The 24478-nt window shown below is 53.8% G+C and overlaps 10 protein-coding genes across 10 annotated transcripts; 7 read left to right on the top strand and 3 right to left on the bottom strand.

The window, feature by feature from the left end:
* Nucleotides 1–274: 274 nt before the first annotated feature.
* Nucleotides 275–964, top strand: J4E83_003458 (uncharacterized protein; the record flags this gene model as incomplete). Its single annotated transcript, XM_049330395.1, has 1 exon — nt 275–964. The coding sequence occupies one exon, from the start codon at nt 275–277 to the stop codon at nt 962–964; it is 690 nt and encodes a 229-aa protein (XP_049190891.1).
* Nucleotides 965–1169: 205 nt separating this feature from the next.
* J4E83_003457 (uncharacterized protein) lies at nt 1170–2374 on the bottom strand (the record flags this gene model as incomplete). The annotated part of the gene is made up of 3 exons (XM_049330394.1): nt 1170–1951; nt 1999–2193; nt 2257–2374. The coding sequence occupies 3 exons, from the start codon at nt 2372–2374 to the stop codon at nt 1170–1172; spliced, it is 1095 nt and encodes a 364-aa protein (XP_049190890.1).
* A 1261-nt stretch (nt 2375–3635) lies between these two features.
* Nucleotides 3636–4352, top strand: J4E83_003456 (uncharacterized protein; the record flags this gene model as incomplete). The annotated part of the gene is made up of 1 exon (XM_049330393.1): nt 3636–4352. One exon carries the CDS (start codon nt 3636–3638, stop codon nt 4350–4352), a length of 717 nt encoding a protein of 238 aa, XP_049190889.1.
* Nucleotides 4353–4386: 34 nt separating this feature from the next.
* On the bottom strand, nt 4387–5737 carry J4E83_003455 (uncharacterized protein; the record flags this gene model as incomplete). Its single annotated transcript, XM_049330392.1, has 2 exons — nt 4387–4995; nt 5057–5737. The coding sequence occupies 2 exons, from the start codon at nt 5735–5737 to the stop codon at nt 4387–4389; spliced, it is 1290 nt and encodes a 429-aa protein (XP_049190888.1).
* A 2366-nt stretch (nt 5738–8103) lies between these two features.
* Nucleotides 8104–8973, top strand: J4E83_003454 (uncharacterized protein; the record flags this gene model as incomplete). Its single annotated transcript, XM_049330391.1, has 1 exon — nt 8104–8973. The coding sequence occupies one exon, from the start codon at nt 8104–8106 to the stop codon at nt 8971–8973; it is 870 nt and encodes a 289-aa protein (XP_049190887.1).
* Nucleotides 8974–11854: 2881 nt separating this feature from the next.
* On the top strand, nt 11855–12826 carry J4E83_003453 (uncharacterized protein; the record flags this gene model as incomplete). The annotated part of the gene is made up of 3 exons (XM_049330390.1): nt 11855–12125; nt 12173–12229; nt 12282–12826. The coding sequence occupies 3 exons, from the start codon at nt 11855–11857 to the stop codon at nt 12824–12826; spliced, it is 873 nt and encodes a 290-aa protein (XP_049190886.1).
* A 1155-nt stretch (nt 12827–13981) lies between these two features.
* On the top strand, nt 13982–14365 carry J4E83_003452 (uncharacterized protein; the record flags this gene model as incomplete). The annotated part of the gene is made up of 2 exons (XM_049330389.1): nt 13982–14129; nt 14184–14365. The coding sequence occupies 2 exons, from the start codon at nt 13982–13984 to the stop codon at nt 14363–14365; spliced, it is 330 nt and encodes a 109-aa protein (XP_049190885.1).
* Nucleotides 14366–16024: 1659 nt separating this feature from the next.
* On the top strand, nt 16025–17393 carry J4E83_003451 (uncharacterized protein; the record flags this gene model as incomplete). Its single annotated transcript, XM_049330388.1, has 2 exons — nt 16025–16375; nt 16431–17393. The coding sequence occupies 2 exons, from the start codon at nt 16025–16027 to the stop codon at nt 17391–17393; spliced, it is 1314 nt and encodes a 437-aa protein (XP_049190884.1).
* Nucleotides 17394–19155: 1762 nt separating this feature from the next.
* On the bottom strand, nt 19156–19991 carry J4E83_003450 (uncharacterized protein; the record flags this gene model as incomplete). The annotated part of the gene is made up of 2 exons (XM_049330387.1): nt 19156–19851; nt 19902–19991. The coding sequence occupies 2 exons, from the start codon at nt 19989–19991 to the stop codon at nt 19156–19158; spliced, it is 786 nt and encodes a 261-aa protein (XP_049190883.1).
* Nucleotides 19992–20722: 731 nt separating this feature from the next.
* Nucleotides 20723–23638, top strand: J4E83_003449 (uncharacterized protein; the record flags this gene model as incomplete). Its single annotated transcript, XM_049330386.1, has 2 exons — nt 20723–22976; nt 23058–23638. The coding sequence occupies 2 exons, from the start codon at nt 20723–20725 to the stop codon at nt 23636–23638; spliced, it is 2835 nt and encodes a 944-aa protein (XP_049190882.1).
* Between the last annotated feature and the right edge of the window lie 840 nt (nt 23639–24478).

Genomic DNA, 24478 nt, shown 5'->3' with positions numbered 1-24478 from the left:
AGTTCGCAATTCCGTCTCTCACATCCGTGCCAAGAATTCCGCCTTCACTTCGCCCTCACTGCCGTGCTATTATCGTCGCAGAATTCTCACCTAGCTATTGTTATCACGGATACAATAAACCAGCATTGCAGTACAGCCCTGGGCTTCCTTATATAAAGCGGTTCTGACCTCTCCTACTTTCTCCCAGCAACCTCTACTCCCATCTCCTCTTACCAGTACCAATTCCAAGCCACTTCTTTATACAATCTTCAAATCTCTCCTCACAACAGCCATCATGACTTCTACCATCACCGAACAAGCCACTTCTGGAAGCGCTGGCGCTTCTCCTCCAATTCCCGGCATCTGCACCTGCAACACACCAAACACCTACCTCACACCCATAATTGGGTGCGTCAACCGCCGGTGCCGCCCCCGGTACTACCATCTCAGCTGTGTAGGGCTGGAAGATCGCCCTGCGCATTGGTCTTGTCCGTCCTGCGCGCCTCCCTCCAACAAGCGCAAGTCAGATGACTCTGACGACGACATGCCGCGCAAGAGGCGCAAGATGGCTGAGCTTGTGGCGTTTGCCGCCGACGTTCCCCTTGCGGTCGTCGAGCAGCTGCTCGCTGAGGAGCCTGGCGCCGACAACGACGCAGAGAGTGAGGAGGTTGAGGAGGCTGGTGACGATGTAGTCGCCGGGCTTCCTGCTGTTGGTGCCAGCGGTGACACACCAATCCTGGTTGCCGACGACGAGGATGGTTCCGCCTCTGCTTCTGAGGAGGGTTTCGAGGATGGCGGCGACAATGAGCCGGAGCCGGAGTCAAGCCACTACTGTATCCGAGGATGTCGGCGTGAGACTGGTCGGATGGTGGGGTGTGATGGGGAGGATTGCGCGGGCGAGTGGTTCCACTTTGACTGCATCGGGATGACGTCGAAGACAGTTCCGGAGGGAGAGTGGTTTTGCGATGATTGTGCTGGGGAGTGAGAAGGGGTGTTAACATGCATCACTGGAAAGTCACAAAGTTGTTTTACGGGTTGTTATCATTAGCTAGTTATGTCTACAGCGCAAGCAGTCAAGACACCATCAGCCCGCACAATCAAATCCAATTCTCTTGTTAACGCCAGACTCCGTGCTAAGTCCAGCGAATTTCCAAAGCACAAGAAAGTCAGATGCACCCCTACTACTCACTCTAGTGGTCTGGGTAGATAGTGTAGGTCTTCATAGGCACATCCGTAGGACCAGTGTACACGTAGTTCTCGTCAATCGTGATGGTGAGCATTGGCTCAGCCGTGACAGCAGGGCCCAGGCTACGCTTTCCAGCGTAGGTAGGTGTCTCAGCGTCATCAATGGTGATGGTCGTGGTCTCTGCGGGCAGGGTGTTGGGGATAGTGGTAGTTACCGTCACTACGCCAGACGCGTTAATGATGGTCGTGGTCGTAGTGTCAACGTATGTAGGCTCTCCTTCCACAGTGACGGTAACGTAATCAGCAGGCGCAGTATACGGCTCGGCGCGCTTGTCGTAGTAGGATGTGACGGTTGTGTAGATGACAGACTGGAACTGGGAGGGCGTTGCGCCTGCGCTCTGGGACCTGGTCACAGTGACAGTGCCGGCGTGAGCAGTGGGAGTTGACCTGGTCCGAGTAACGGTTGTAGTGCCAGCATGTGCAGTCGGGTTTGCCGAACGGGTAACAGTGACCGTACCAACGTAAGACGCAGGATTTGCCGACCGAGTGACAGTGACAACACCAGCCGGGGTTCCAGCAGCCACAGACTTGGACTTTGCAGAACGAGTGTGTGTGACAGTAGTAGTCATGTTGATTGTTCGATCACCATTGTCAATAGTAGTGGCGATATCCCTCCGTGAAATATCACTCCGTGAGACAAGCCTTGTGAAGGTCGTGTGCATGTGGTGGGTAGTGGTGACAGTCACGGTGACTTGCTTGACGGCGATCTTGTTGTATGCTGCGTACACTGATTAGTTTTGAGCTGGTACGTAGATGTATAGGCGAAGAACGTACCGTTGGAGCTGCGCATAGCAGTTTTGAAGGCCTCACCGTTGGCATCGGCGGGGCCAATGTGCTGACCGAAGTTTGTGCAAGAAGATGCATCCTCCGGCAGGGAGTAGAGGGCACATTGGGCGACGGCAATGGGAGCAGGATTGGGGCAAGCAGGTCCGGGAATCTGTGACGGGCTGCGCTGGATGTAGATGTTGACTACATAGAGGAAGATGATTAGCTTCGCTATATAATAACATCATGCCAAAGAGTACAACTTACAGGAGTCGCAGCCTTCATGGTTGTTGCAGAGTTCGGCGCAAGCCTCCGGGCTGTATGAGTCCAGTTGAACGTACAGCATGTACCTGTTGGACGAGAAGGCACAGTTTGCGTTCTTCATGGTGGCAGTGTAGCCGGCAGGAATTGGGGCCGTCAAGGCCAACTCGTCGTACTTCTCGTCATCTGTGAAAGCCGAGAGAGCGTTGGAGGATGGCTCCGGGGCAGTGCTGTCACCGAGAGGCGCACAGAGGGGTTCGGAACGGGGGGCAGGTGTGGCAAAGATGGCGGATGCGGCAGAGGTGACGAAAGGAGGGACGACAGCGGCGAAGACCGCACCGGAGAAGAAGAAGAAGAAGATGGTGATGATGGAAGAGGACTTCGTCATCTTGTATGTTGCTTGACCCTTAGGTCAGAGTGAAGGATGAGAAAAGGTTGTCAGAGAAGAAACTCTGAATCTTGACGATGTAAAGATGTTGGTTGTTGCTATGTTGGAATGGGGAAGTCGCCTTCTTATACTGACGGATGAGCTCTCAAATCGAGTAGGAAGCATTGATGATTGCATGAAGGGGACATGGTGCCAGAGACTACGTCTTGATCATGATGAGATATATTCGATGTATTGAGCCCAGAATGAGGGTTCGCATTACATGGTCATACTTTACCCCGCTGGATACATCCATTGAGATGCTCTGAAGCTCCGTTGTCCACCGCATTCTTCTCTCGACATTCGGAACGGGTGCTTCGCATGGTTTACCATTGTCATCACGGGCTAGATCGACGCCCATAACGGGCTAGATCGGAGCATACGACATGGGTATACGGGCAAGAATGCGCGATTGAACCTTTTGACTCTGTTGAGAAGGGCCTCGCGATTTCATGAATGGCGCGGATGATCGAACAACACGCGATTTTCGAAGGGCTGTATGAAGAAGGGTCTATGTGTGTTGAGGCGTACGCGTCCAGAGCTGCCGGCTGTCCGGCGTCGGAGGGCGCTAGCGTGCCGAATGGGCAGGAGCCGCCCTTCCACGTGAGGGACCCTTTCACACACAGGCACGCTTTCTGGATCGTTATCCCATAGGTTTCCTTGCACTCCCTTAGCTGGAAGGGACTGTGTACCCCGCTTCCCAACAAGACAACCTCAGCTCAGCTCAGCTCAGCTCACTTGGTGTAAGGCCGCAACCAACAGCATCCACAATCATCGCTCCTACATCATTCTGGCCTGCCTTGTAGCTGTGATGGTCACCATGATGCCTGCGCTAAATCTACCTCCCGAATCCAAGGTTCCGCTACGTCTAGGCTCTGATCCCTTGCCGCAAGATGGACAATTCCGCGTCCCTACTCTGCGACCTTGGGACCGCGGGTCTCACCACCCCACCTACACCATGGACCTTGCCATCCGGTCCATGAACATCAGTACCCTAGCCGATCTTCATGGTCTAACTGTTATCCCGCAATTATACCAAATGCTCTTCCATCGTACCCGCGAATTTGCCGCGACCGTGCACAAGCTGGTGGACGTCGCGCCAGCATCGTGGGCAGAGGCGGCATGCTCACTGGTGTATTGGGGCGTCAACATTCTGCGACACAAGGACGTCGGACTGGAGCGGTTCCTACACAGTCAACGCGAGAGTCTGTATTGGATCCTGGATGATGCGCTGTTGACGATCTGTGTGGATCAGTGGGATCCACCATCCTCGCATTCTACCCAACCGCGCACATCTTCATCATCAACCCCCAAACTCATTGCTTGGGACAAAGCTACGGCACCGGTAACGCTAGCGTTGTCAAGGGCCAGTGATCTACTCCCCATATGGGCCGCGCAAGATCTGCAAGATTGGGAGAGGTGGGGATTTGCCCGCTCGTACACTGTGGCTCAGCACATGACCGCTGGCTGGTTCCGTCGATCCACAAAGTTTCTGCACGAAAGTAGCAGGATATACGAGATTTGGAGGACTATGAGGCGATGGGGCGGTGGCCAGCTTCCTGCTGAGCTGGCGACTGTCATTATGGAAGATGTAGCAAAGTCTGAGAAGCTTCCGATGGGTGACCTGCGGTTGCATTATTTCCCCAAGGGCAAGTCGAGAGCGCAGCTGATATAAGCGAGTGTTACGTTTGTTCTACCTAGAGCGTGTTCTACATCGGTGCGCCTCCTTCCAGTCCTCCATCCTCGGTACCTTGGGCATTTGCTGAAGCCAAGATAGCCAGCACATCCTCCTTCTCGCCCATACCTTCCATCGCTCCGAACACGTCGGTCATGGTGCGCTCCGCTACTTTCTCAATTTCCTTTTGCTCCGTAACACCTACTTCGTTCAGCGTACTCGGCAACCCAAGGCTTCTCACAAAGTTGGCCACCGCATCCGCAAGGCTTGGCTCGTCGCTTTCAAGGACCTTGTTCCAGATTCCCAGCACGCGTTGCTGTACCTCTCTCTGCTTCTCCGACTTCGAGGCATTGTACCGTAGAACAGGGGCGAGCATGACACAAGACGTGACGCCGTGCATAACGCCGCACACACTTCCCAGCTGATGTCCAATGGCGTGCGAAAGCCCCATCGGAACGCTCCACAGTATGAGACCCATCATCGCGTTCCTAGAACCTATCTGGCAATTTCCGACTCCATCGAGCAGCTCGGATCGGTTGCTGTCGCTTTCGCCGTTTTTGTAGTTTCTCAGCCCTTTCAATAGGACTGCAAGCGCATCTTCCATATGGTGAAAAACCTCTCGGGTGCACTTGGCGTTGAGCATCTGTTGATGACACAGTGTCAATACAGTCTCTACCTTGCGAAACTCCGAGGGCAGTACATACCGTTTCGACGCAATGATCTATAGCGCGCATCCCGCTCGACAGCCACAACTTCCGAGGCGATGTGGACGCTACTTCAGGATCCAGGAGGATGAGGTCTGGTGCTGCATGCTCACTTGCGAAATGCTGCTTCTTTTTTGTTTTGGGGTTCGTTGCAGATGAGTTGTTGTTCCACTCGCTTGCGGATAGACTCGTCGGTACGAGGATGAGTTTTGTCGTTGGGTCCTTCAGATCAACTGCACTTCCCTTCTCTTGGTCTACCAAGGATTCCATGGCCTCTACCGTGAGGTTATCTGGAGCGAGATTCGCGTGCATCAAGCGAGCGATCTTGCTTGCATCCGAGTAGCTGCTACTTCCTATACTGATCAGACAATCCGCGTTCTTTTCGTGGAATAGTCTCGCGATCTCCAGTACGTCTTCGTATGGAGAGTGAGCGCCGACCCCCGACTTTGTCCCTACAACAAACGAGCCCAGTTTTTCTTTCAGCTTCTCGACAATATCCGTGTTCTCGTGAAGCGCCTTCGAGTGCACTATGAGGATGCGCTGGCAGCTCCACGTACCAATCGCGTCGACAATATCGTCTAAGTAGTTGGAGTTGAGTATGGCATTGTGACCCTTCCGAGCGGGGACTGGAAGTTGCTGAATCGTTCGCCTTTTGCAACAATAATCGCTGTAGTCGGACATGTTGTTAAAAATGATGAGAACGCCGTTTCTTCTGTTGTATCAAGCAGTCCAAACAGTGAATAGGTGTTATTCGAGCTGCAAGCCTTTGAGGCGTCGCATGTTGTTCCCTGACGAGCGTCTTACCTCATACCTGCTCAACCCCGCCGTCATAATGTGCAACCCCACTTGTTACTACGATGCTCACGAAGCATGTATACTGCATTGGATGCAGATTGCGTGCTTCAATGCCTCTACCTTTCTGGATTGGTCGGTGGCCTTCAATCGAGATGTAATGCTTGCTGGGCCTGCGGCGGATTGCTCCGCCAATGGTGCCCAGGTGGACTGATCTTCCGGTACGAAGAGACTCGCTTTCAGGAATCCTTGGCAGAGCAAATGAGATACACCTTTAAGCTGTATACGGAGCGCAACAGCGAATGCTCACGATACTTGGGATTGTTCGTACTCGCAGGACCCCGTTATGGTGGTCATAGCTCCACCCGGCGATGAAGGCTCGCGACAGGGGGCGGTGCCACTGTTGGAATCGCAAATCCTCCTGTGGAAGGGCGTATCGGATCACATCGGTATCTTCGAGACCAAGAAAGTTGCGAGCGGCATAACTTTGATAGATGCTCTGACAGAGGTCTCCACAGAGCGTTGGCGATGATGTCCTGGTGGGGGATCAGAGGTGTCGAGGAGGGAAGCCGCGACCGCGACACGCTAAGGCGCGGTGGGTTTTACGCGCATCGGTTGCAACGCCACGTCGGTCTTGACACTGAACAATCTTTATATCCTTCTTCCAATGATCCTCGGATCTTGCATCATCAGCGCGAGATGTACATGTCCAACCGGGCTCCGCGGATCGGGCTTGTACAGCTCGCGCGATTTGAAATCCCTCCAATCGTCGCAAGTGTGCGCATCGGAAATCACATCACGCTCTGCTTTTCTGGCTACACCAACCTCTTATCAGCCTACAGCATTGGGTATTGAGTTATGCTTGAATAGAAAAAATCGAGCATCTCATGTTGGCCGCTGCTATAAGGCTTCTAGAAGGCACCAATGAGGCGAAGAGTCCTTTTGAGCAGGTTATGATGTACACACATCTGTACTACGACTATAAGATGTTTCTGACCCCTCGCGTCGCCAAACAGGCAGCCTAGAACACAAAGCTCATCAAGCTTGGCTCACGAGCTCCGGGGTCTTTGTGCGTCTGAGATGGTTGCTCATTGCAGCTGACAATCGTGCTCCCAGAGGGCCGCATTCCCAACGAACTCCACTATCATCTCTATTCATCACTAACTTTCGTAACCAGTTTCGGATTGCTTGCAGTATACTTAGTCTGAAGTATTGCTGCGTTCTGCTCCTAGAATGATGAGGTTACAGGTTATCGTTAATGAATCTCCAGGAAGGCGCGATCGCGTTATTTCAGAAGTGTCGTGTCCAATCAGCCGGATACCATCGAACAAGCCACCGACAGCTTGTATTTCTCCTCAAAACACGGTGTACACTCGAAGTAAGGTACCCGTCGCGTCCCTTCTTCATGCTGAGTCGCAAGCCATACGCCCCTGACATGCTGCTGCGACACGGCCAACAAACCAAGGAAGCAGGCACACCTCGTCTCGCCAAAACGTCTAATTGCCCTTTCTTCTACATCTACGCGTCACCTCAATTCTAGCCACCGCGGAGTAACAGTATTGAATCCTAGCGCGCGGCGTTGTCATATTTCGCTTAGCACCCCGCATCCATCGAGTCTTGACATCACGCTCGACGACCCGCCATCTCGGACCAAGACGACCATCTCTGCCAGCCTCTCCACATGCTGATGTCAGGCACGGTCCTGCAATGCACCCCAGACAGCGCTAATGCGGACCGGGCGGATATCCGAACGTTTGCTGGCCTGTAAAAGGCTTGTTTGCAAGGTTTCGCTGCAGACTCCGCTGCGTTTCAAGCTTTCGCCAATCTCATGACCGGCAATAGCTGCGTATTGCCGCGAGGCAAGCGACGAGCAGCTAACGGCACGATTTATCCGTTGGCACAGCACAAATGGAGCTTGTTGAATGCATCGAGGCGGCTGGAATGCGCACGCGAGGGCATGCTGGCTCTGTTGTTGCGGCGGAGGAATGAGCCGTGTTAGCTCGGCTGGAGGCGTCCATGGGATGGGTGTTGTTGGTGGAGGAAGCGAAGGATATGACAGTTACTGATGTCACCTTGGTGACAAGCTCAGGGGCGTCTATTGGGAGGAGAGCTAATGTATTGTTTGCATGCCTGACGAGGCGTGTGTTGATCATTGAATTGGTATAAGAGACGAAAGGGTAGTCTCTGTCACCTGCAGTCAAGCACCTGCATCTTCAACACCTTCGCTCCTCAGACACCAATCGCCAAACTACAAGATGCTGTCCAAGTCTTTCTCCCTTCTCGCCTTTGGCGCTCTGGCATACGCCCAGGAGCAGGTCCAAGAGGGTGCTCCTGCGCCGGTCGTCCTCGCGACCGCAAAGTCTGGTGTCATTCCCGCCACTCCAACCGCCACTCCATTCACTGGCGTCGACACAATCCAGGGAGCCATCGTCTCTCCCCTTCCGCCTGCGCCTGGCTACCTCCCAGGTGAGACTGGTGGTCTCGAGGGTACTGCAACCGCGTCTTCCAACCAGCCCTCAGCCACCTACCGCGCCACCATGCCAGAGGTGCAATACAACCCCTTCGTGGGCAGCACCATCTCCGGTTCCATCCAAGCTGTGGGTGGTGCAGGTGGTGTCAACTTCACCGTCGACCTGACCAACCTACCCGACCAAGCGCAATTCGGCCCATTCGCCTGGCACATCCACGCCATGCCCGTCCCCTCCGACGGAAACTGCACAGCAACTATGGGCCACTTGGACCCTACAAACCGTGGCGAGCTCGTCATGTGCGACTCCGCGCAGCCTGAGACGTGCCAGGTTGGTGACTTGGCTGGAAAGCACGGCGGCAAGATCATGACGGAAGGAAGTTTCACTACTAGCTTTGTCGACCCGTACCTCAGTGTTGAGCAGGGCAGTGCTGGATTCTTCGGTGGATTGGCGTTTGTCTTGCACACTGGCAACACTACGAGGATTACTTGCGCGAACTTTGAGATGGTCGGTGGCAACGGTACTTCTCCCAATGGCACCATGGCCATGCCCAGCCCCACTAGCAGCGACCCAGCTGAGTACACTGGTGCTGCTACCAAGCTTGGTGGAGGTGCTGCTGCTCTTGCGGCCGGTGTCTTTGCCGCGATGATGCTGTAGATAGTGGTACTATTTGATTGTTCAGTCATAGAACTATACCAATAATGTAATACATGTCCCACACAAATGAATGCGTAGTATCGAGACATGGATCCTGTTATGAACGGGGTTAGAGAGCATTGCGCCACGTTGTACAAGAAAGAACTTAGTCAGACAATCGACGGAATTGTATAGTGATCCATATCCGTAGGTATTCCCATTAGGCAATAGCCTCTCCAGTAACGCCGGCATCTGTCTTGCTGCCCCACGCTGGGTGAATAGTACATTTGCACTCTTTGTCGCAATTGTAGTGCTTACATACCCAGTATCTGGGACCACTCCCCAGCCTCCTACCACATTCCAAGACTGCGCACGTCTTCCACTTTCCTCCATCGCTTTTCAATCCCTTCTTCAGCAACCCCACCGCGCTTTCTGCCTTTCGCATGGCAAGTTTTTCATTGTCCACCTGACTGCAAATACGACAGAGTCGCCTAGTAGTCTGAGATAGCCTCATCTCCGTGTAGTACGCGTGTCTGTTGAGAAATCCCCAAAACGCTCTTTGAGGCCGATAAGAACGGAGCTTCACACAGACGCAGGCTGGGTTCCCCTTCGCTCGACTTCTACGATTGCGAGAATTGCGAACGATGTGTGTATGGTAGCACGATGCGCAGTATGGGACGCAATCCTCGAGATGATGAAGTGCAGGCGCATGTGGCATATAAGAATACTCTTGACACCCTTCACATATCTGATTCGTGCAGCCCCAGCAGGTGTTCTTCTCGCCAGGGCCGCACGTGTAGCGCCTGAAGATACCAAGTCGGCTTGAGACATCGTTCGAAGGTAGGACTGATTCGCGGACTGATTTTGAGACTGATGATAGGCTGGCGATATCGGTGTAGTGCAGATCTTTGGCGACCATGATCAACATGTCGTAGACAGCCAGAAATCGTGAAAGCTCGTTTTGAGTACCACCACTACCTTGACATGGTAGAACAGTATCACCGCTGTTACTCGCGTGCTTTATGCGCTCCGTCAACATCATTTCGATCTTTTGCTCCGCCCCTATCGTAGCCTTCGTGACGTACCGGCGGGCTGATCGCACCGGGGCTTTGAAGTCCATCGGTAGGTAACGGAAGAACAAGATCGGGGTGTAGACCAGAATGCCATACACCAAGAGCGCTGGCCACTTGAACATGCAAGCGAAGCAACCCCTGTGCATTTTAAGGATTTCTTTTACCATGTCGAGAATGGACTCGCCGTTCTTTCTCAACTCTAAAATACCAACGGGGAACGCAAGGATACCGATGAACGACACGAGGGCGTACAAAACGCTGTGGTAGTCAGCAAGGCCCATCTATCCACGAATGTACAGCTTACGTTAGCGCAACACCATATTGTGCCTCCTCCACGAATTCCAAGCACATGGCAGTCGAAGTCGCCGTTGTCCCGTTGAGTCTTCCGGCAGCAGCGAAAAAGCTCTCATTCGTGCCAATGGGTCGCTGCAATTCGAGGCCCGCTTTGTCATGACAAGCTTTCGGATTAAGAGGTATGTATCCAACCTGGTAGTTTGTAGCCATCGCCAGAAAGACGGTGATCGTAGTGTCGACAATCGTGAAAGGTAGGTTCAGTGGAGGGAAGCATACCAGCGCAGGCCACCAACAGGCCACGTTCCAGATCCATAAGATTAGGCCCCATTTGTCCCCAAGCCTTTCGCCAGCTAGCATGGACGTGCCGTAGATACCGTCGTGAAGTTCGGGATTGATCCTGATAAACTCGTGGTGGTCTGACGCGGCGACCCAGTAAATTATCGCGGGTGAGAACAGGGCAAAACGAATGACGGCAATGAACACGTTCGCGTTCCAAAAGTAAGAGTTCACTGCCATAGTGAGGAAACGAAAAGTTGATGTTGAGGGTGGCTTGGTGGGTGTAATCGCGAATCCGTAGCCGGAAGTTCACGACAATTCAATCATTGGAGCCATCGCGAGTTATAAGGTAGATGGTGCCTGGCGCACAAGGCTGAGCGGCTGAGTCTCTGACAGACCTCGGGACGCAAGCCACCACGGCAGTTTCTTCTAGAGGTGTGCATGAAACTGCGGGAAAGAGGTTTGGCGTCGGAGGCTTGTACTGCGAAGCTCTGAATTTCGCGAAGAAGCAGCTGCGGTCAGCCATAATGGCATAGTCGGAAGGCTGCCAAGGTCCGGTGAACAGCAACACCATGACGGGCAAGGCTGTGATTCGGTCATTTGCACGCATGCTCGTATTCGTCACCCCTTGCGAGCGACATCGCAACAGCCTTACTCTCAGTCAGACGTGCGAGGCATTCCACGCATGGCGAGTAGTGAATGCGAGTCGTGAATGACGTAGTTGCACCTGCGGGACCAAGCCGGTGCAGAGTTCTCAGTGGCTTTGACCGCACGTTGCCCGTCACGATGCCGCTGTCATTTTGCTAGCAGAAACTATGGGCATATTCAAGGGTGTAGTAAACGGTTGTCGACAAGGTAAGGGTGTCGCGCAAGATGAGGTGTTGAGTTGTGGTAGTGCTTCCCTGGCCAGGCTAGTAGTGCACGGCTCGAACCGCCGCCGGTGGGTCGCGATTTCCATGGCAACGGCGGGTGTTTATCGATGCCACCAGGCTCTCCCACGCCAACTGTCGGCCAGCTCGAGAAGGCCCAAGCCTGAATCTTGCGGCCCACACAGGCGTAGAATATTGCTTACTCCGCACTTTGGACCTCTTAGCTGCATGTATGTAACCCCCCTCCCGCCTTCCCCTACCGCCTTCTGCACCTCCAACGCTTGATCTCAACAACATCTGGACTGCATCCTTAGTCGCAGCATATATTAACTCTGGTTGATAGAGCTGTCGCTACTGTTTTTGCACCGGTAAATTCAGATCAATTTCACAATGGAAGCTCTACTCTCCCTCGCATTCGACAACATAGCGTCCAAGGATACGCAGAAGATTCGCAAAGGGTTGCGCCAGATCGAGGGCATGTTGGCGCAAATATGTCTTTCAAGCGGCAAGCCACGAAACTCACCACCGGGTCACCGACGGAACGCCTCTGCGCTCAATTTGGGAGATCAACAACAACCAACGCCGAAGAAGCTGGGGCAGCTATCAGACGATCTTGCCTTTCGCGAATTCTTTCGGTTGCAAGAGGGATTCGAGTGGAATGGTGAGTTGGGAACTTGCAACAATGCCAGTACATACTAACAATTATAGTTGTAACACGGGTAGCCGACTGTCTGGATCGACTGCTGGGCATGGGAAGCAGTAAGGGTAAGAGGCCCGACTAGAAAATGCCGAACACCAGCTAATCAACTACCGATAGATGGCCAAAACGACATCCTCATCCTCTCCTCGTTATCGAATATTCAGGGTCTTCTCCTGCTGCACCCGCCATCGCGCATCATCTTCGGTCGCGAAGTTTACATGAACGTCCTCCTCGACCTGCTCGACCCCTACAACTGCCCCGCCATCCAATCCCAAGCCCTCCTCGTCCTAGTCACCGCGCTTCTTGCGACACCACAGAACACGCGAGTGTTTGAGCATATGGACGGCCTGCTCACCGTGACCAGCCTGTTCAAGGACGAAGAGACTACACAAAACGTCAAAGTCAAGCTGCTGGAATTCCTATACTTTTACCTCATGCCCGAGATCCCAGGTTCTGGCCCGCATCGGAGTCCTAGCAAGCTGACCAGTGCTTTCGAGCGGCGGGGTAGCACTGCGACTGGCGACGATGGCGGAGGTGCGACCAGAAAGCACATTCGGTCACAAGAGGAGAAGCAGAACATGCTGGGACGGTACCTCCCCAACGTGGATGACCTTGTCGAGGACCTCCAAGAGACCGCGCCGTTCAACAGCGTCGCGTGCTGAGAGTCCCATCAGCGCCACCAGTTATCACCGTTGATGACTACACACATTTCCTTTGTCCGCCAATTTGGCCTGTCCATATACTATTACCACTGTACCTTCCCTTACTGTTTTGTTCTGTTCAGCGAGGCGTCAAGGAAACTCGGGATTATTGTAACCATGCGTCTCCTACCCACAGCTAAGGCTGGCCTCCTTTTGTGTTTGGCATTTTTGCAAATTGGAAAGACTCGTCGCTTCATTGCGTATCGCAGCCGATACATTCGCTGTACATCATGTTCGCCATGCGTTGCATGGTACTTGGGCGTCTCTGGTAGGCCAGCGTTCGTCTCAGAGTGGTCGTTCAGACGGACTACACCCCAGTCTGGCTCTCATTAAATTAAATAATATCAGAATGTCACATCTGACACCGTATGTTCGACGTTGAGCGCTGTGTTGAGCCATTGCGGGTTGAGATCAGCGAGGCGAGCGAAGGCGATGGGACGCGCCGCTCGCTTACGTGCAGTTCAATACGATGTGCTAACGTAGAATGTTTCCTGTCTTGCGCACTGTGTGCAACATGAAGACAGGAGCAGTAAATGCTAATGTCATGCTTAATATACAGGTCTACGCCTGATTGGTGTATCTACACGCAACGTTGACCGCGAATGACTAACTACGTCAACCAGTAAGCCTGCTACGACGAGCTAGGAAGCTAACCAAGAAAGCAGTTTTTATCAGTTCCTGCAGTTCATTACCTGTACACCCCATTTCCCCCAAACGAGGTATCCAGCAACAAGCAACCGATACCATCATCCTCAAACAGGAAGACCTACGTCAAGATGGAGCTGGCCTAAGGAGAGCATCCGTATCCAGATCGCTGCTATGAGTAAGTTGTGCGACGCGAAACAGATTACCTTGACAACTTTAGAAGGTTACACCACTTCGGTCCTTGAAGGTGCACAATATTCTCAGCTTCCAGCTACCACGAACAAGGTAATCGTCAGATAATGTCGTATTGCTAACGCATGCTGCTGCACTGTGAGAAGAACCATGAAGATCCCGACTTGAACCTGAAGACAGCACTCAGGTATAAAACCTCATCTTTCTCCCCTCCAAAACCAAGCATCAATCTACCCAGCCTCAACACAACCACACTTCACACCAGCGCCAACAAGCAGAATGCAGTTCCTCTACGCCCTTCTTCCCCTCCTTCCCCTCGCAGCCGCCAATGGCCGAATTCGCTTCAACTCCTTCGACCACCCCGGCTGCCAAGGTTTCGAAGAGAACTACGACCTCAACCCCGCTGTGGTGAAGGGAAACTTCCCAGGTAAGCTCCGAACATCGCTGACGACGTGATATCATGCTCTAACAATGTGCAAAGGACCCCGCGGGTCCATCCAGATGTTGGTCACGTCTCCTGGATGCCATCTTACGCTTTACACCGGCCCCAATCAGTCCCAGACCAACGGCGGCAATCTTAGGATCGACACTGGCGTGGCGGCTTGCTTCTCGAACCCCAATGGATTTGAGGATTATCTCAGCTTCGGCTACTACTGCGATTAGATGATGGTGGGACGGAGAGATCAGGAGACCGCTGAGTGGACGCTGCCCGATTGCTGAGCCGCTCTTTTCTTAGTAGATCGGGCCGTGGAAAAGGAAGAGTAAAGAGTAGTGGAAGTTGAGAGTGAGACAATGAAATTCTGTCAGCACTTGAACTGATTTGCTTTTGACTTGAGAACCCATGTTGACTGTTCAAAAGTACTCCCCCGTGGCCTGATCAAACTGGGCTGCGAGTGTACCTAGGCCTCTCTAGTGGGCCGGTGTTGTGGCTGAAATGTCGAGGGGCTACTAGACACTGCTCTATGGTTCTCGTTGATATGTAAGAATGTAACATGTTACGAAGGGTCTTGGGTGCCTATGTCCTCTGCGCGGGTTCGTTCATGCGCTCATGCTTCCCCACATGGTTTTCGCAAACTCCTGATCAATGCTGATGAAAGTGAGTCGCAAGCATACCTAGTTATTGCTCGAATGTAATTCGCTGCTATAGTTTGTGAGAACCCTGGGCGAACGACGTGCTGAGGAGACCATGCAGCATGATGGCGGTAGAGTTCTATACGTGAACGCTACCTAGGTATACAAAGAAACTGTTTCAACAGAATACGGAGCGTCCAGGGGCAGATGGAGGAGACAAGATGCCCAGGTGTGGATGATTTGTCGAGACCGTGGACTATACACCACCTGGGCACGTAGCTGCGGTGGAGGTTGTGCAGTTCAGAAACGATGAGTGCCAATGTAATTTCGTATTTCGTACTCGCGCGTAAGCGTATCGGCACCGGCAAGACGCGAGACTCCGTACCCACTACGGGAGATTATCTTGATCGAAATCGAAGATTATGCGCATCTGCCAAAGCGGCTTAGTGCCGGTACTGCGCGGAAGCTAAGCCTATGGACGACAGTCGCGTGTTCATGTGAGACCGACCACGATATTCCGCAACCAACAGGACTCCGGCGCGCGAAGGCGTCAATCCTCGCCCATGATGCGCGCATTACAACTTGGACGAAGTTTTGCTGGTCGACGCATTCTTAACCTCCGCGGGCGCGATAAGTATCTGGGACCGAGCATTGCTGTCAAAACTCTGAAATGTCAATGACGCAACTGGTAGCAAATGATGTGCGAGCACGCGACACTAAGCAAGCAGTCACATCGGAAGGCCGGCTCCTTCTGCACCCAGCTGGACCACGCCGCACCAAATGCCATGGCAGCGCAGCTTCGTCCGAACGTCCGCTGCCCTGTCCGTGGCTGCTGTGGCTGTTTAGTCACTCTGCGCATGCCGTGCGTTCCGCTGACTTCACTACGCGCCATGCGCCCTGCCTTTAGTGTAGGATGTAGTCCTCGGCATCGGCCAGTCTTCTTGCCTGTTCCTTGATGCGAAGACTTCTGGGCTTGTCATAGCTAACATTTTTGTTCTTGAAACACCCACGAGTTCCTCACTTCTACCCTTCAAGTCAGAGCAGAAGGCACGATACAGCGCTGCGTCAGGACCTCCACGCATAGATTCCCGGATCGACCGGCTAGCCAAACACTACCGCCATCCCTACAAATATACTCAGTTCCTCTGGGTTATCATATCGGAGTTGAAACCCCGGGAAGCATACTTTGCTCAGACATCGCGCGACCGCCCATACCACCTATACATCGCCGCCTCGCGCGTAGTCCCCACCATGGGCGCAGGAGCCTTCATAGAACCACTTGTGGTAGTCACCCTGCTCTTCGGAGGTACATGGGTAAACCGAAACACCGAGTACCGCCTTATTGGTCGGCGGAGAGTATACCAAAACTCGCCGCGGTCAAGTTCTCCAGATTCTGGTCGATCTAGTCCGTCGTCGAGCGCGTCGCTTCTCGCCAATGTCGACGAGGAACCCAAATGGAGGAAACGAGAGGTGGTAGTCCTGGGTATGAAGAAGGAGGTCATGAGCCCGAATACCAAGAGGTTCCAGGATTACTTCCTCAGTCGGCTGCTGAAGAAGTTTCCCTTCCTTGTGGAGGCCTGGTATTGGGCGCTTATCTACTGGGTAAACAAACTCGCGAGTACTATACATCTTTTCTGCAGATGCTGACTTTCTTCAGGTATACCAGCTAGGTCGCGCATTCTCCGCAGTAACCATGGTCGAAGGCACCGTCAACGTCGCTCGCCGCCACGCCCTCCAAATCATCCACCTCGAACAGAAACTACACATCTTCCTTGAACTCGATGTTCAAGCGTGGTTCCTGAAGCACCCCTTCCTCCTCCACTGGACGAACCGCACATACTCCTTCATCCACATTCCAGGCACAATCCTGTTCTTGGTATGGCTCTTCTACTACACCACAACGCGCAACCGAATCGATCTTCCCCTCCACAACAAGCCAATGGGCGAGGCAGATGGCAGCCCTGCAGGACCAATGCTGTATGCTGCCAGGCGCAGAACGATGGCTACTTGCAATCTGATTGCGTTCATCGTTTTCACGCTGTGGCCGTGCATGCCACCGCGTCTGCTCTCCGACCCCGAGGTTCCCGGCTCCGTAGGCAAAGAGGCGCGTAGCTACGGTTTCGTCGACACTGTTCACGGCGCAGAGGGCGAAAGCAGCGTGTGGACGCAGAACAAATTCTGCAACCAATACGCTGCCATGCCTTCCCTGCATTTCGGGTACTCGCTCCTCATCGGCCTCACCATCATGTCGATTCCTCTTGCTCCTCAACACAACCGATCCCGCACCGTTGCTCTCACCATGGGTCTGCGCATGCGGCTCCCGTCGGCCCGCCGTATGCTCTGCATCTTCTTGGGTGTCGCATACCCTGCTATCATCCTGGTCGCCATTGTTGCTACCGCGAACCACTTCATCCTGGATGCCGTGGCGGGTGCCATGGTCTGTGGACTTGCATGGACTGGCAACAGGGTGCTCTTGAATTTGCTACCGCTAGAGGACTACTTCCTATGGTGCGTGCGCATTCACAAGCCTGCGCGCAAGGCCGTCCACTGGGACGGTGACGAAGATGAGAACGATTACGGCCATAAGAGGTTTGGCGCTAAGGGCGTCATCGTCGATTAAAGGCTGCGGACGTGAGAGTGTGGAGGTAATGCATTAGTAATGTCAAGCATTGGGTATCGGCGTCTGACCTGGGTCGGGTACTTGGGTAATGAGGGCGGCATGTTCACTTATGACTCTCTATTTTTCTGGGTAAACAGAATAGCTTGATACCCTTGGCTAATAAATATGTTGTTATTCGATCTTGTTTGTTGGAAACCATGTCATGAACGAAGCGTGGTTTCTCACGTCACTGATTATTTTTGGTCCCTTCCGTCACCTTCGTACCATTACATGTAACGAAGTGCTCGAGCCAGCGTCTGCCGTGACCCCTCGTGCGATATCCAGAACCCAGCTGCCATGCTCTCTGCCCGGTTCGAAAGAACTATGAAATCAGGCTGCCCCATCAGGAGGAGTGATGGGATGGCCCGTGAGCTTACTCCTCCACCCCATAATGAATGAGCAATTCATAATCTTTTTCTACAACCACGGCACGATTAGCATAACCGACTTCTACGACGCGGCACATCCAAGAAAAAGGAACCACTCACCCTAGTCTTCTCTCCACCTCCATTACAATCAAGCTTCGGTGCACTCCACAAACCCGTCCTGCACTCGCCACAACGCTTCCACGACTCGCTGTCGTTCCAATCGCAGTGGAAATCATCGCCGTTGTCGTACGTGAAGTGTAGGATACTATTTTTGTAATCGAACGGTTCGATCAGGAACGTAAAAGGGTATCCCCCGATGCCGTGGTCAACCTGGACAGTACGGCCCTTGGCTAGAGTGTAGGCCCACACGTAATCCATGTTCTTGTATACACCGCGGGCCTGGATGCTGTTGTCCGGGAGGCAGTTCTCAATGACTTGGAAGTAAAAGGGGAGGATGACGATGGGTTCTGGGTCGCCGGGGCGCGAGGTTCTGTAAGGAAAGGGGAGGAGTTAGCAAGTGTCTCATATCAGTTTGTACGCGGATGTGACGTGCTCGGTTACTAAAGGAATTTTGTCACGGGCGTTTTGGTGGTTGTCTTCTGTAGTTGCGGTTGAGACTGAGGTGGTGACAGTGGGGAATGGGTCGGCGTCTGAGTAGAGGGGTATATCGGAATTATCAATGCCGAGGGCGACGATATGGGATGGCGACGTGGGCTGCCGAGGTGCAACGACGGCGGCGGCAATGGCGCTGAGGGCGAACGACAAGATGATGAAGAACTTCATGATGGGAAGAGAAGCGAGGGCTTTAAAGCAAGGTATACTATAATTGTTGCTGGGGGGTTGAACGCGAACGCAATGAGCATGGAAACAGAGTGAAAATCACTAGAATTTATATGGGCGAGCATATGCCAGACGCTTACGCGAGAAGTTTGTGTGAATACGGATAGAAGGGAGCACACGGACCTTGGACGAGCAAGCAGTCGTGGTCGTGGATTAGGTAGTATAATTGCGGGTACAACATGGAGGAAGAATTCCATTGGTGCGCATCAGATCCAGGCACACGCTGTTGCAGGAACAAAGCGTCCTGGTTCTACACGTGAACGTGATAGAGCCTAATCAACAAACGAAAAGAGGATTGGAATCCGGGTCTTACATCGGAGATATTACAAAGAGTATACATAATATTGTTGTGTACATCCAACAGCACTTAGGGTATAGTTTTAAAGAGAGTACGAGCAACCGCCAACGCCAAATGCGCAATGCACAATGCATGAAATGCAGCAGTGGTCTAGCAACAGTACTGGCATGCTGTGATAGGAAACGACGCTAGGAAAAGAGACATAAGGAAGTACTCATCAACGTCTGCTGCTCCTAGTGTTGTTGCGGCTAGGCCTGTCGTCCCGGCGCGATCTTTGGGGTTGGTTGTCGTACCGTCCGCCCATTTCTTCGTCGTGGACACGCCCTCCACCGTAGGAACGTTGAGGGTGGCGAACATCGTCATGGTCATCCTCAAACGTGTTGCGTCGCTCATCAATCTCATCGTCAAAGTCGACGTAGACAGAAGCAGGGCGCGGTCGTCGTTCTCTGGGGAGCTTGGAATCTCTGTCTGCGAGCTCCTTGGGCTTATAGAGCTTGTCGAGATGCTCTTCGAGAAGGCGCACGTTCTTGCCGTTGGCTTTGACAGCCGCGTCGGCAAGATCGCCGATGAAGGGAACAAGGCCGATGAGGAAGTCAAAGGCGACATTGAACAGCATCATGATAAGAACGCTGGCTGGCAGTCCACCTTCCACTTTGCACATGTTGCGAACGAGGTTCAGGGCCAAGGCGGAACCTGCGGCGTCACCCACGGCTGGGGCGAGGCCAATGACAGAAGACCAGCCAAATCGGATTCCCATAAAGGTAAAAAGAGCGTAATCGAGCCTGTATGCAGACTTGCGGGCCTTGGCTAGGACAACGCAATCATTCTCGGGAATGTAGTTGGGAATGTCCTTCTTGACTTTCTTCATCTTGTGGGGCCTCTTTGGGTCTGGCTGCAATGCGTAGTAGGGGTCCTGGGGTACAATGAGTTTGCGTACGTCGAAATGACAGAAGGTTAACTTACGTAGGGTCCAGATACGTCCTTGGACTTGTACTTTTCCATCTCCTTGCCCAACGCCTTCTTCATGGCGTACTTAGCGACCATGCCTGCCATGTTGGGTGGTGTTGCTGAGGCAGTTCGTGATGTAAGGGGAGTTGTATGAATACAGGTATATGAGACCGTCCAAGAGGCCTTATAAGTTCCTGTTGTTCGAACGGTGTCGCTTTACAGTGCGCGGTGGTGCGGCTGTCTCAAAGCGCGCGTGTTGTGTGGTTGGCCAGCGGCGCTTCTCCTGGGAAAATGTGAAACGGGCGCGTCGCTGCCCTATGTATAGCTGGCGGGCGACTGGCAACGAACAGAGTATGATTGAGCTGTGAAGAGCAAGAAGGAGCGGCAGAGCGAAGACGACGGGCCTACTTATCGCATCGAGGTGCGCTGGCGGTGAGTCGCTGTAGCTGCCCAGGTCCAGGTGCCCTGATTCTGTGACGCGATCCCAGACAGGAACGTCATGGCCTGGGTCGGCCGCTCCTTCTTTCGCCTGCGCGCACAGCCACAGCCGCCACACTTGTGTCGATCGCTCTTGCCGACAGCCACAGCCCAACTCTCCGATAGGCCTTTGACAACACATCAACAACACGTCCACCCGCTCCCCCCACATTCTTCGCCATTCTTTGCGGCTGTGCAGCATCGCAGCAAACAAACCTTCCCTCACCTGGACCCTCTCGCTACTGCCCGCCGCCCGCGACGCGCGATAGCTGGCTGACTGGCGCCCGAGCGCTCCCCACCACTCTCTGCGACGCAAGCTCAACGCGGCATGCTCGACACGGGCCAGACACTCACCCACCATGACAAACACAAACAGATCACTAGTTGACTGGCTGGACGACCTCTGCGTGCGCTTCATCGTCAATCTGCCCAATGAAGAACTCCAGTCGGTGGAGCGAATATGCTTCCAGATCGAGGAAGCCCAGTGGTTCTACGAAGACTTCATCCGTCCGCTCGACCCCAACAACCTGCCCTCGATGCACCTGCGCAAGTTCTCCCAGCTCATGTTCCAGCACTGCCCGCTCTTCTCCGCCTACTCGGAGGAGCTGCACCAGCAGGCCTACGAGCAGTTCCTCGCCTACAAGACCCGCGTCCCGGTGCGCGGCGCCATCATGCTCAACGAGGACATGACACACGCCGTGCTGGTCAAGGGATGGAAGAAGGGCGCCAAGTGGAGTTTCCCGCGCGGAAAGATCAACAAGGAAGAGACGGATCTCGACTGCGCCGTGCGCGAGGTCTGGGAGGAGACGGGCTACGATCTGCGCGAGGCTGATTTGGTCGAGCCCGACGAGCACATGAAGAAGATCACCGTCACGATGCGCGAACAGAGTATGATGCTGTACGTCTTCCGCGGCGTGCCCATGGATACATACTTCGAGCCGCGGACCAGAAAGGAAATCTCCAAGATCGACTGGTACAAACTCACGGATCTGCCTACTCTGAGGCGCAAGAACCAGGTGCAGCAACAGCAGGGAAACGGAAATGACCTGATCAAGGAGAGCAACTTCTACATGGTCGCGCCATTCTTGGGACCTCTGAGGCAATGGATAAAGCAGCAGCACAGGCTTGGGAGGCAGAGGCAACGGAACAGCGCGCACGTTGCTCCGGCACCTGTGGCAGTAACTGATGACGAAGACATTCAGAACACACTCTACGAGACTACGGTCAATCAGGCAGCGCCCGTCGCCGACGCCCAGGTGGCCGACAACTTTGCGGAGATGGTGGCCCGGTTAGGTCGCGGACACCGCCCGAGCGACTCATTACCAGAGTTATCAAACGAGCATCAGGCACCGCAACAGAGTCAAGACCCAGCGGAGGCACTCAAGCGTCTCCTTAGTGTGGGCATGCAGTCACCGCCGGTGGAGGCCCCCAGCCAACCACCACCCCAAGGAAACCCACTCTTGGCTCTATTCAAGCAGGGCAACAACCAGCATGCAGGAAACCAACAACCTCGAACGCCCTTTGAGCAGATGATGCCCCCACCCATGCAGCCGTCAAGTCCCCATGGCCAGCATGGTCCACGACCACCGCAGATGGGCAACATGGGGCCTCCACCGCCCTTCTTCTCACCACACCAAGGTATGCCTTTCCGAGGGCATCCAGGTCACATGAACGGAATGCAACCACCACCGCCACACATGTCGCCTCATTTCATGCACCAACAACCACAGCCGCAGCAGCAGCAGTCCATGTTTCCACCTCAGCCTCCAAACATGCAGCAAGCGTTTGATCAGCACAATCTGCGGCCCCAATTCCAGGAGATGGGGGATTCACAGTTCGCAGGCGGGAACGGAAGGCCAGCGATACCATCGGCGTCCAATTTGCCCGCACCAAATCTGAATGCGCATGCACTCGGATTGCTGAATTCATTCAAGAACGAGAATCAGCAACCCACTTTCCCACCGTCGCCTCAGACCACAATCGCCGCTCCATTGCACCGAAGCTCGCAAACAACGCCCAGGATACAGCATCCGCTGCCTCAACATAGACCGCATGGGCTCGTATCGCCACAAGCACAATTCGCTCCGAGTCCGCCGCAGTTTCAATCACCACCCATCAGCTCGGCTTTCGAACCCGAACAACCAAAGCCAAGAAACGCTCATCAAGATTCATTGTTGAATCTGTTCCGGCCTACCCAGCCACTGGCAAGCCCGGATCCCGCACCTGCAGAGCTGTCTGCGCTCCCCACAACACCCGGCTATGTGTCCGCGCAACCTGTCGCAAACCCGTCTAGACAGCCCAATGCCGCTCTTCTTGCCGTCTTCAATGCTCCGTCTAGCAAGGCCAATATGACGTCCGCTACTGTGAGTGGGCCAGTGAACGCGCCAGACTTCGACACCATGAAGAAGAACAGGCAGCCGACGAACAGCAGTTCACGCGGACCCTCGCCAGCCACGAACATGCCTTTCATGCCTCAGCAGATACTCAAACGTGCGCCGCAAGCTTCGCCTCAACCTGCACCACCGGCCGAGGTCTCTGGATCACCGCGAATTGCTTTCCAGCCTCAGATTCTGAAGAGACCTCAACAACAGTCAAAAGCGCCAGGACCAGCAGGTACGTTCATCCCCCCGTGCTTGCCTGTTTCTGGCAGAATGACGGGACCTGTAAATGAGACTAACAACTGTTTAGGTACAGGAGAGAAGACGACACCGCATGCACAAGGCTTGCTAGACATGTTCAAGGGCTCATCACCGAAGCCTCCGCCGACCCTACCAGCAGTCTTGCCGTCTCGCTCACCCGTCCCTCCGCCCATTTCTGGCATGGACCGTCGCGAATCCGTTCCCTCGGAGCAGAAGAACGCATTGCTCTCGCTCTTCGGCAACAAACCATCTCCATCTCCGAAACCCCAAACGCAGAGCCCAATACCACCGGCCCGATCACCTCTCCCGCCGACTCCAAAGACGTCCATGTCCGGCCTCGTCAGCCCTGTCAGTCCACTACCAGCGAACGGCAGTGTGAGTGCAACCAGTCCAGAAGGAATGGCGAACAGAAGTCGCATCAGCAGCATCGGAGACGGAAAACCGCCTAGCATTGTAATACCGCCAATTAGTCACCCAGCCGACGCGGGCATCAGTCTAGAGCAGAACGATGGTGTCAGTCTAGCCGGGCTGGGTGCCGGTCAATCTAGAGCGGGAAGCGCAAGCGGAGGCAAGAGTCCCGTTGATAAGAGTTTCCTGCTGGGCTTCTTGGAAGATGTGGCTAGACGTGGGCGCTAAACGGTGTCCTCTGTCTAATTATTGCATTGTTCTGGGCGTTTTTGCATTTCGAGGCGGATTATGAGTTATTCAGGGTTAGCTGACCGGACAGCAATTGGGATTATGCGTCAAGATCAATCGGGTTATGATCTTTTGAGATGGCTTGGACATTATTTGCTTAGTAAAAGTATGTATGGCTAGCAAAACACAAGTACGAATCCTAAGGACGCTCTCAAAACTGTCGGAATAATGTCCGAACAGATCTATCCCTTGTTCCCAGTCTCGTGGTTTCCGTCAAATGCATCTGCCACCCGCACTTCTCCTCACAACCCCAACGCAACCGCCCAACCTTCCCGTCCGCGGCCTTGTCGTCCGCACAGCAGTAACAGCCCGCGGACTCCATTTCCGCTTTCCACGGCAATGATCTCATGAACCCCAGACACACCTGAAACGCGTCCCGCTTTGTCAACCTACCGACTGGACGTCATGCTATTCCATGCTAACGCCCTCCATGTCAGCAAGACGCGTCTCAGCTAGTCAAATACCCTCGGCATATCGGTAAACCGGTTATCTGATCGGCGTGACGTCCCTACCACTACCCTGGTCGTCGGCTTGGTAAATGCGAGATCGTGCCAAGTCGGAGGTTATGAGCTTATTTTTCGGGAGGTGGAGGTGGGAGTGAAGGTGCACGGGTGTCTTTTTGACCTCGTACAGTGATATACAAGCCTGGTATGCTGTCAGCGTGCTATTTGTGACGATGGTGGGGATTTAGCTGGGATGGGCTACGTCACGCATTCACGAATGCACTTGAGCACAGACACGGGAACGAAACATGGCAATGGGTTCTTCAGATGAAGAAGA

This window comes from Alternaria metachromatica (assembly GCF_023757995.1).
Source record: "Alternaria metachromatica strain BMP 0045 chromosome Unknown scaffold_5, whole genome shotgun sequence".
NCBI lineage: Eukaryota > Fungi > Ascomycota > Dothideomycetes > Pleosporales > Pleosporaceae > Alternaria > Alternaria metachromatica.
This window is presented reverse-complemented; position numbering and strand designations above follow the sequence as displayed.